The 12,016-nt window shown below is 41.2% G+C and overlaps 1 protein-coding gene across 1 annotated transcript in view; it reads left to right on the plus strand.

Annotated features, from left to right (window-relative positions):
* Window positions 1–12,016, plus strand: part of man1a2 (mannosidase, alpha, class 1A, member 2) — a 139,158-nt gene that overhangs the window by 65,919 nt on the left and 61,223 nt on the right. Inside the window, exon 5 of the mRNA XM_034198005.1 lies at window positions 1,868–1,986. Coding sequence (XP_034053896.1) covers window positions 1,868–1,986 — 119 coding nt within the window. The remainder of the gene's footprint in view (window positions 1–1,867; window positions 1,987–12,016) is intronic.

Below are 12,016 nucleotides of genomic sequence, written 5' to 3' on the forward strand. Positions count from 1 at the left end.
AATCTGGAGCACGCAGAGAAGGGCTTAGTAAGATTTTGAATTCTCCTGTTCATATGATTTTGTAAACTGCTTAAATGATAGTTAGCATTACCAGTTTTGTCTTCCTTATATTTCTCTATCTTTTTTTGTCTCTTTGCTAGCCGTGCTTTGCTACTCTCAATAATAATAATAATACATCATGAGACTTGTATAGCGCTTTTCAGGAAACTCAAAGACGCTTGCAACTATTTGCAAGGTCAATGGTTATGTCCTTTCTTTTTTGTTGGCTTCTTACTTCTAGTGCTTTCTTCTTCTCTGTATTTCTATTTCTATCTGGTTCTTGCTTCACACTCACGCCGCTCTGCTCGTTCTCCAGCTCTCTGCTGGGGATACTGAGAGCATTGGATAGATGCTTAGGAAGAGGAGAGGAGTGATTTTCTGCTCAGCTGTAACTTAATGAAGCATCTCAACACATAGTGTGTATTATCATCCTTTATATAGCCAAAGAGGATTGGGGAGGAAGAAATAGTGGCATGTTATGAGAGAGTGGAAGAATCTGAAATATGAAGGGAATGAATGTGTAAGAAAAAATAACACATTTGTGATTAAGCATGATTTGAAAAAAACACGAATTGTGTTATTTTTTTGTATTGTTCTTACAATTGCGATATGATTTGCGGTATAAAAGTGAAGGACCATTGTTGAAACTTTTTAACATTATCATACAAAAATACATTAAAATGTATGGATCTTGTACCAAACATGGATTTATTTATTAAGTCTGTAGATTACTAGTTGGCCTGGATAGTATGTTATAGGAAGCAGAACAATACTTAAAGGTCCCACGTCATGGCCATTTCTACCGATCATAATTCCATTGTTGAGGTCGACTAGAATAGATTTATATTGTTCACTGTTCCAAACTCACATTGGTTTCTCAAACAGCATCTCTGTATAGTATGTGTATTCACTCTCTGTCCTAAACGGCTTGTTGGAGGTCCTGCCCCCCTCCCTATGAGCCCAGTGGCTGTCTGCGACACAGCGAAACCCAGCCCGAAACACACACACACCCGCAGCCTGGCTGGGAGTTTGTGTGTGCTCACACACCGACTCACAGCCTCGCCGCGTCCCGCCGTCTCAGGGAGGAGAAATCGGCGGAGCTGCAGCTGAGAAAAGATTGAGTGAGTGTGTGTGAGGAATAATACATGTAACGGCTCCGCGGATTGGTCCAATTGGTCCATGGGGTCGTCGTTACGTCACTTGGTTCCCGGAAGCACCAAATGAAAAAGAGAAATCTCCAACGAGGCGTTCTGGGGCAGCATAGACAGGTCTTTTCTGTGTTAGAGTTTTACTCCCTACAGGTTGTACTTTGAGGGTTTGTGACTCTGCAGACCGTTTACATGCAGAAAAATCTTGATAACACACAAGGGGACGGGTGATAACCAGAAAAGCATGACATGGGACCTTTAATTCAGAATGATATCTTTCTTACATATTTAGACTTTACAACATTTTTGCGCTTGGTTCATATTTCCATTTCGATAACATTTTCTCCAATCTCTCCAAAGTGTTCAGACTCATCTGACTCAACCTGATTAGCCACATGAATTGATTCCCTCAGTGTTTGCCTGAGCACCATTTGCATCTGTTTCCATGGACTTTGCAGTTCCTTCATGTGTTTGCATGCAGAAAAGTTTGAATTGAATATATTCAAATTCATCAGAGTAATTTATTATTCCTACTTTCCCCCTCACGATTAAACCCATTGTGTTTTGATATTAGTTTTCCTACTCCTAATTCCCAGAGGACCAAGGTTTTGCATAAAGAATATTAGTTAGTGCGTGACTGGATAAATTAATCAATCAGTTTTATTGTGTGTCTCGTGCAGGCAATTCCCAGCTGGGGGCGACCATTGTGGACGCGTTGGACAGCCTCTACATCATGGGTCTGCACGACGAGTTCAAGGACGGCCAGGAGTGGATCGAACAGAATCTGGACTTTGGAGTGGTGAGTTATTAAAAATAATAAAAGATATACATATTTCCAGCAATATCAAGTTTCCTCACGGTTGGAACACCTGCTGTTGCTCAAGACAATCAAGAGGGTTGTTATCAATGGAAAACAGAAATAACACTGCCTCGTCATTACTATCATCCTTCACCTTTGTTTCTGTCCATTTCCTCCCTCCTCTAAATCTCCGTTAACAACCTCCTTTCTTTTCCATCAGATTTTCCCATCTCCTCATATATTTCTCTAAATCATCCCCATGTGTCATTACCTCCTCCCTTCTTTCTGTCAATCAACCCCACCCCCTCTTTTCCCTCCTGTTATGTTTAAACTGTGTTTCCTGCTGATTCCCACATCCCCTGTCTTACCTTTTATCTTGTTCCTCCTTCCCTCTTTTCACTGTAAATCTTTTCATCTATAACCTCTTTGTAGTCTCTGGACATTACCGCTTTATTGCCTTCAATCTCCCCCTCTTTTATTGCATTGGACACTTGTATCTGTCCCTCTATCCATCATCTGCAATGCCTATTGCTTCTTTTTATCTTTCAACCCTCCGTCTATCCTCATAGTTTTCCCTTTATACTTGCTATATTCCCTTCTTAGTTCTCGGTCGTTTTCATTTATTTCTTGCCCTTCACCGTTTCTTTCATCCATTCACTAGCTGTCTTTATTTACTCATCCATCATTCTCTAAATTGATACCAATTTGTCTCTTTCTCCACTGCCATGTATTCTTTCTTTCTATCGTCCAATTGGTTTACTCACATTTATCCATCCTTCTGACATATTTCTCACTCCCTCTTCTTTCCTCTTACTATCCTCCTCTCCTATTTACTCTTATATTGTTTTTCCTTTTCTATCTGCTCCCCTATTCCAACTTGTCTGTCCTCCCTCCTTTATTCCCCCTTTCTCCCATAAATGTCACTTGAAATCATTATTCTGTCCATGCTTCCTCCTTGCACCACCTCCTCTATTTCTCTTACTCTCTGCCTGCTCCCACGCCTGACTCCTAAAGCTTTGTATTCCTCCCACTGAGGTAATCACAGGGCAGCAAGCAGGTAGGCAGAGAGGATCTCACATTGTGACACTTGGAGGGCTAATTAACCTCGGGATCACTGTGGTAGAGCAGCAGAAAGAGCGGTAGGGAGGGATTGGTGGAGGAAGAGGAGAAGAGTGAGGCTTAGATTGGATGGAGGATAGAGAACAGAGGAGACGGCAAGAGAAGTGTGAAGGAGGAGACATCGACAAGGAAGGAAGACCTGTGAAGATTCATTACAGACTGAGGAGGTTTGGATGGATGGACCAGGAAAGAGATGGAGGAAGCAAGATCAGCCGTGAAGACAGACTGGGAGAAAGAGAGGGAACCTTTGCACACTGCTCTATTATTATTATGTTATCACTTATTGTCTTAGCCAGACATGCCATACAGTACAGTGTTATTATCAGAACAGGATGGGTTACTCAGAAGTGCCATTCATTTGCATGTCCCCGTCTTTCATGTGACGTGTTGCTGCATTCACACGATACGTGATCTTGTCTTTGATTGCCGCGATGTTGGCCACGAATTTGAGGTGAAAACAACCAGTTGTGTTTTTCGTTTCTGTGGTTACCGCCTCTGCTAGCTTGTGCCGCGACAACCAGTGTCATCTGATTGGTTGAGCTTTGAAAGTGTCAAAGTTGGAATAATTTGAACTGGAGACCATTTTGAGATAATCAGGCCTCTTTAAGATACGATACGATATACTTTATTGTCCCCGTAAGGACATTTGTTCTGGACTCCGTCCTGCAGTTCCGCATACATCAGTCATACACCGTTTGAACAAACACAATACACAGACGCACACACTGACAATGGCGACCTATTGCACAACCCTCATGGCCAACATTTAAAAAGTACATTTAATTACATTTCATGTGAATGTTAAGAAGCTTAATGGACATAGGTAGGAATGAGTGCTTATAGCGGTTCAGCCTGCTCTTGGGAACCCTGAACCCCTTTTTGCCTCTCTGATAATGGAATGCTCGTATATGTTTTGGAGACATGGGTGTTTTTTAACCCCCATAATTTTCATAGCAGTCTGTACCAGGCGAGCGATCTGACTTTGACTGCACTGTCAAGTTACCGTACCAGGCAGTAATACCATACCTAATGATGCTCTCCAACACTGCATGATAGAACAGTAACATGAACTTCTGGTCGACTCCGAAAGCCCGGAGTCGGCGCAGAAAGTACAACTGCTGTTGAAGTCTAGAGCACAGACCTTGAACATGCGCCTTCCAGCTGAGTGTATTATCTAGATGGAAACCAAGGTACTTATAGGAGCTGACCTGAGTTATGGGTTCATTGTGGATAACCACCGGGCTAAGGTCACCCACTGCCTTCGGGTTCCACGCCATCTCCTCAGTCTTCTTCACATTCAGCACAAGATGGTTAAAATCACACCACTGCACAAATCTCTATCTAAAGATAAGACGTTCTTGATCCCATGGTAAAGTCAACAGCTACCTTGCTGTATATACGATTTTTTTTAAAAATTGCTTCACCGCTACAAGCTGCAAAGTTAAAGTGATAAACATATTAATGCATCAATAATTATAATCCAACTATTTAATATATATATCATTCTGCAAAATTAGTACTTTTGGCATTTAACGTACATATTGAGGCCAATACATTTGTGCTTTTACAATTTAGTGTAGTCTTGTTTAAGTGCTGAGGAGTGCAGTAAGGGTTTAGTGGAAATTAAGCACATTTATTGCACCACCCAAGTGTACCCAAGTGTACTGTACAACCTCATCTGACTCCCTTCTTTTCACCACACTTTACCCCAAATCCTTTGCTAGTAGCTCGTAAAAAGGCCATTTCCAGTAAAAAAAAATATATATTAAAAAAAGCAGCGCAAGGATAATGACGAAACTGAACTTACTCTTTGCACGGCATAAAACTTCCTAACTTGATCGTTAACAGGAAAAATCTTCCCTTATAATGAACCTGAAACTTGTGTGCACTTTTGGAAGTCACGATGAATCTTAAAATACATCCATGCTGTGTGTAAGTGTGTGAGATACATTTTAAATGAGTTGTAATGAGAAAGAGACAGCGCCGGTAATTTGTGAGGAGCTTTACAAGTCATGTAGATATCAAACCCCCAAAAAAAGTAATATACTGCAATGCAGATAGAAAATAAATTCAACAAATTCACCTGATGGGAACATGTTGGTTCTTTAAAAAAAAGTGTTCACATTAAAGTATGTTTTCTACTGCAATGATATCGAAAAACCTTCAGGAGCAGCCTCAAAAAACAAGGTGAGTTGTTTTTACAAATGCAATAACAAAGACATGAATATGAGAAAATAAGGCGAAATTGCAAATGTGTTGAGTGAATTGAGTATTACTCAGATTTAGACAGAAGAGAGAAAATGAGACCCTCTCTGGTTACACAGGAGGGGGATGGAGAGAGAAGATTAGGGGGAGGAGGAGAGGAGAGGATGAGACTTGAAGCTCTTGTTAACCAGCGAGAGGAGGAGGGAGGTGTGTCGCTATGTTTTCATTAACAGCCTGGTTTAATGCCTTTATACCTGAATGCATGCTTTAGGCAAATGATTCAGGAATTAGCCTCCCCCTACTGTAACATTCATGAAATGTAGAGCTAGCTGGGGCTGATCTCAGCTGTACGGCCATGGCATGGTTAACCTTTTTGCTCAGGTAATACCCTGGCTCAAAGGTAGCAATACTTTTGGAGCCTGCAGTGGCTTGGTGGATAATTGGCAGCAGAAGTGTTATTAAGCTTGGCTCTTGTGAAAATCAAAGATGTGTTCAACCCAGAGTCTGCAGCCACACCCAGCTTCTCTGCTCAGAGCTCTGAGGAAGGAATAAGGCCATGGCCTGGATTTACATGCAGGAGATTAAAGACATCACTCTTAGTCACGTTTAATCACTCTCCTATGCATGCTTGTGTGACGGTTAGTTGTCTAACGTGACACTGACCTTAACTGCTGCTGAGTGTGTGTTTGTCAGAGCCAGTTTGACCTTTTATAGTGAGCATGTTCGGCCCCTTTTTACATTATTAGCTTGTATTTTACAACCATGAACATCTTTGGTATATCTTAAAATCGGCATGTCTAAATACTGAGAGGTTGACACTGTCACACTTCCTTTCAATGATGATTCCTTCTGCTTATAATTGTATTTTTGACTTCAAGTTAACATTGTACTCATCTCAATTGCCAAGATCTAGGAACATATTACTCCAACAGAGACTGATGAGACAATTGTGCTGTAAATTCATGGTTTGTACTGGGTGTATGAGGGTTCAATTAATGGGGTTCAGTTTATGTGAGTGTGACTTTAAATCTGGATGGAGATTCTCGGGGTTTATTGATGTGTATAATGTATAATGTGAGGGGATACATAAATTAACGTCATTGAGATTGAGGAATCAGGAGAGGCCACTAGTAAGTGTGATTATTATATTGAATGTGATTTAATGTGTATGGGTTATGTGTGATCCTAATTGGTGTATTGTTGTTGTCCTTTTTCTTCTAAGGTTAACAACCTATTTAGATTTGATTAAATCATCAAAACTAGGAGTTGTTTCCGTCCATCTTGATTCCACCCATACTGTCGGGAGATAGACAGTACACATATTACCACCTAATGTTCAGCAAGCAGGCATGTTTATGAACCAAGATAACTGCATCCGAACCACATTTTCTTGGATACAAAACCAAGTGGAAGCACCTATAATGTCTATGAATTCCACACTGCAAAATAAAATGGTATGTGCACAAACTAAGTAAATGCCACTTGTCTTCCTAGACCCCTTTGACTTCTAATCAATGATAAAGACTCGGAGCTCAAATGTTAGTATATGGAGTAAATTCACAGTGAGATTTAAGACCTTTATTAAAGCGAATGTGCGAAACCTTTCCTACAGTAAGTGTGTGTGTGTGTGTGTGTGTGTGTGTGTGTGTGTGTGTGTGTGTGTGTGTGTGTGTGTGTGTGTGTGTGTGTGTGTGTGTGTGTGTGTGTGTGTGTGTGTGTGTGTGTGTGTGTGTGTGTGTGTGTGTGTGTGTGTGTGTGTGTGTGTGTGTGTGTGTGTGTGTGTGTGTGTGTGTGTGTGTGTGTGTGTGTGTGTGGTGTGTGTGTGTCGTGTGTGTGTGTGTGTGTGTGTGTGTGTGTCTTGACATAACTTCACTTGCCTCCATCTTACATTACTGCAATAAAGTGCATGTTTTCTACTTTCCATTACTCTCCTTTTTGACATAAAATCATAATGCTATGGCTCTCGCATGCTTTCAACAAATGTATGCACACTTTCCTCATGTGTGTGTAACACCATCCCTGCATCCCGCACCTGCCAGCCCCACATCCAGCAGGCACACCACTAATGAATGATTAAATAGCTGCCATGTCAGGTCGAGCCAAGCAGTGAGTCATTGTTTGAGTCTCCAGTGTCCTGCTGGGCCCCCGCACTGCAGCCGGCCCCTCACATGATAGATGTGTCGGCGTGAGGTCCAAAGATCCACCACATTAATGCACCCTGTTAACTGCAGCATTAATAACCCTGGTTAAATTGAGTATTTGATTTGCAGAGATGGATAGATAAATTAGCGCTAGCTGTTAAAAAGTACGTTCCAGCCAAGCTTGATTAGATTTAATCAGAGAGGAGAAAGGAGTTCCTTATTCAAATTGTTTGTATTAGTTCAACAACATCGTGACATTGTGTTCTTTCAGACATAAGAGGCAAATAATCGGCCTCATGAATAATATTCTGCTGTAATTTGTCATGACGTTGACAAGCCTTTTTGGTCTTTTGCGGTGAAATCTGTCAAGTTTGTCTTGATTTAACGCCCCCTCTCCTAACCTTTCCAACATCCCCCTTATGGCTTTCTGCTGAAGGAGGAAGACATTCGACATTGACTTCCTCAGCTCTGTGTGTTCCTCCATCTTGTCATCTTTTTGTCTGGCTGTGTGGATGACATGTTTTTCAGTTGATTCCCTTCAAACTTCAAGGACTGCCATCACTTATTTGAGCCTCACCTTGTGTTACACTTCATATTTGCACAAACAGAAACAAACCACATACTGTGAAGGAAAACAAATAAAGAAAATAGTGGATGTCATATATAGATGTATGTTTGTTTCCCTTGTCGAACAATATATTTGTCTGCAGTGGAAATACAGCCCAGATGCACGGTATGAAAGGGAAGGGACTTATACAGCTGAATCAAAGATGGATGTATGTTGAGTTTTTTAATATAATGTACCTTAACTTCTTTGCTGGGTATAAGAAAGCAGGTTCAAGTGCATGTAGAAGCTGCAAGTATTCTTTACGACCGTCTAAATGAAGATGATATAAAGGATGATTCAAGAGTGCTGAGAGCGCTACTAATATTTTAATTTAAGTTTCTCACTGTTACGTAACATACAGTCGGAATTAGGAGAAATAGGCGTCTCATTAATGTTGGAACGAAGGTGGAGTTACATTGTGTGGTGTGAGGGTACCAAGATACATCTGACATTTTTAGCACAGCCAATGAGGTCAGTTTTTTATATGTATTCTTTAAAGGTCCCATATTATACTGTTTTACATCAATATGTTATAGGTCTCAGATATATACAAAACATGTCTGAAGTGTTTGGCTCGAAGTACCAAACACTTCATTGTAGCATCCCATAATCCCCTCTGTCTCAACCCTGTTTCAAAAGTGCTGATTCACTGGGTGTTTCTCAATGTCGAGGACGCTTGCTTGGTAGCACATGTCTTCCGAGTCACTTGCTTCAGAAGCGAGGCAAGAATCCTTCCTAGCCTCGGAAAACGAAGAATTGTGGAACAGGTGTGCGTCATATGATGGCCCCGCCTTAAATGGAGCGTGATTTCCGCCAAAGATTTGGAAATCGGTCCGTGCGCAAAGCATTGTGGGGATTTTAAGACCGCGGAGTCTACACATGTGCAGCCTCGAAATTTCCCGCTACGAAGTACGCCGGCCTCGGTAGAATTCCAAGTATGCTGGACATTGGAACAGTCCTTTGGCGGCACTCGATGACGTAGTATGCTTGAAATAGTGGCTCTGGAGCAGCTTTACTCGACATTCTTCTTCGAGTCCGTAGCAATCTCAGATGTCGTTCTGCCAGTATCGGGCACAGGCCACAGCTGATGGGGTAGGTTCTGCCAGGTCTTCTGGACTGCACCGGGGGGCATCGGCACATTCCAGTAGGTGGGACATTGTCTGCACTGATCCACAGCTGCACGTGTCTTCTGTGGTGTAGTACCACACTTTCATCAGTGCTTTGCACCTCCCCTGTTCCACACGCAGTCTATTAAGTGACTTCCAGGTTGTCCAGCCAAGGTCGTGGCCACTAGCGAGGCTTTCCGTTGGTGTGATTTCTCTGTCCAGCCATTCAAGAGCTCGTGTGTCATTTCTTTGCCATTCATCTTCCCAGATGTTGGTCCTTGCTTCTTGTCTGGTTGTCTGGAGGGGCCGGACTGTCTGCACAAAACTGGCTCTGGATCGGAGCCTGCGTGGGGGTGCTACGTGGCCATGCAAGGGGTGTCTGATGTCTGTCTCCTGTGTTCTCCGTTCATCTTGAGTGATACCTAGTCGTCTGATGTGCGGGGTCCTCGACATTGAGAAACACCCTCTGTCTGTTACTTTAGATGAAAATAAGGAGCCCCTCCCCACGCCCCTCTGAGAGATATTTGGTTAAAAAGAACACAATGGTGCTCTAGGAGGAGATGCAGGTGATAAGGTGGGGGGGGGGGGGGGGGGGGTTACCTTGGTTGGTGATTGGCTAATGGTTACACAAGCCAAATCTTTTTACACAGAGGGGACACATGTTGATGTTTATACGATAAAAGACATGAACAAGTGGATTTTGCATAATAGGTGACCTTCAAAACAAAATCAACATGTTTGGTTGGTTATCAAAATTGCTCTTTTCTATTGAGTAATTAAGTGTACATTATCTACTGTACACACACATGTCGTGGTGAGTTGAAAGAGGATAGGCTTTATTTGATAGATCACCACAATTAATAACTAGAACTTGAAAGACTAGGCCACACTTTACCGTATATTAACCACATTATTCCTGACAGTCTGACACCAAAGGTACTTTAACAGTAGTGACAGTGGAGTGGAATAAAAAACTGGAAGTATCCATGGCAGGTCCTGCATACAAAGTAAATGTTTAAAGATGTTTTGACAGATTCTGTTTGAACTGGTGGATATTAATGGTGGATATTATTAATAGAAAAGGTTGTAAAGTGGATTCTCATGGGAGAGCAAACACATGTCATTAAGAGCTACTGTATCTTGTGATAGAACATAAGAGAATAAAAGGAGTCTGCTTTCCTGTTTCGTACTTTCAGGACAAAACCATTTATTTTAATCTAAACTTCTATTCTTGTGCCGCTCTCATGCACCGTCGCACAACCTACATTATGTTATTCATCGCTTTCCCATCGGTATTCCCTGCCGGCGTTTTTGAATTAGAGCTGTTTTATTGGTTCTGGCCTGGGTTCCTAATCTACAGCTGTAAACGGCTAACGAGTGTGACTGACAGACAGGAGTTAGATGGATGGATGCTGCCATACAAAGCTGGCCTTGAGCTTTACGATATCTTCATCCCGTCATCACTCGGCTCAACCCATCATCCTCTCCGTGACTAGCAGCCCCGCTACTTGCCTCCTCATGCTCTTTAACTTTTCACATTCATTTGATTATTTTAAAGCAGGGGTGTCAAGGCGCGCGGGCCAAATTCGGCCCTTGACCTCATTTTATGTGGCCCGAAAGAGCTTGCAAATAATATAATATACAATACAATTGGTGTAATTGTTGATTATTTGCTTTAAATTATTTGCCCTAGACTTCTGCTTTCAGACGTAGTTATTTAAGAAGTTATTACCAGAACTGATAATAATCCAATGCAGAGGCAATAATGTAATATAATACATTATTTAATATGTTATATATTTATATATGTATATTTATATAGTCTTAAAGTTACAACCGGCCCTTTGAGTGCAATCTTAACGCTAATGTGGCCCACCATGAAATGGAGTTTGACACCCCTGTTTTAAAGGAATGTATGTTTGCAAACACTTAATAAATGGTTATGTTTTAAATGACGGATGTTGCTGTAAAGCTGTCCATTGCTGCTACATAAATATATTTCTTTAATAAATGTAACATTATCTACTTAAAACAATTATTTTTCTGCTATAATGAAGCGTAAAAAATGCGTACTGGATTAATTATTGAGAAGATTTGAGACTTGATTAATGGTATATATGCTAATTTGCTCCAGTGTTTAAATTAGAAGAAAGAATTTAAAATATTTATAAGGTAAATGCATACCGGTTTTGACCTTATAGCAAATACAAACAAAAGACAGATAATTTAAACCAGTGGGAAAACCTCGTTACAGAGGCAAGAGCGGTCGAGATACCGTCTCAGGGGTCTCAGACAAAGTGGGGTCTACTCAAAAAGAGAAGAGCGTGGGTGGAGCTGCTGAGATGAGAGCCATTCTTCACCTCATCTCTTTTACAGTCAGGGTCTGTCCCTCTGTCAGCACAACGGCACACATGGGATCTGAGGGGAGTGTTTCATGACACATTCATTGTGCAAAATCATTTCACCTCAAGGTCAACGTGGCTCTTCGCTCTTGATGTCTTCCTTTAGCTGACACAAACCACTTTGATACAGTCCCCTTTGTTTCAGGAGGGAATCAGATTTGTTACAGCTATGAGTAGGGCTGCTCGATTATGGCAAAAATCATAATCTCGATTATTTGGGTCAATAATTGATATCACGATTATTAAAAAACGATTATCCATTTACTTTGAAAACATCCATTTATTGAAAAAAGACATTTGAACAGCATGTTTTTAACAGTTGATTACCCTGAACTTTAAGTATAATTCAACTGAAAAACCAATACAAAAATTATAATAATCGTTTTATTTCGATTACGTTGTTTTCGTAATCGTTGCAAGCCAACATCGTAATTGCGATTAAAATACGAA

This window comes from Gymnodraco acuticeps, unplaced genomic scaffold (genome assembly GCF_902827175.1).
Source record: "Gymnodraco acuticeps unplaced genomic scaffold, fGymAcu1.1, whole genome shotgun sequence".
Lineage (NCBI taxonomy): Eukaryota > Metazoa > Chordata > Actinopteri > Perciformes > Bathydraconidae > Gymnodraco > Gymnodraco acuticeps.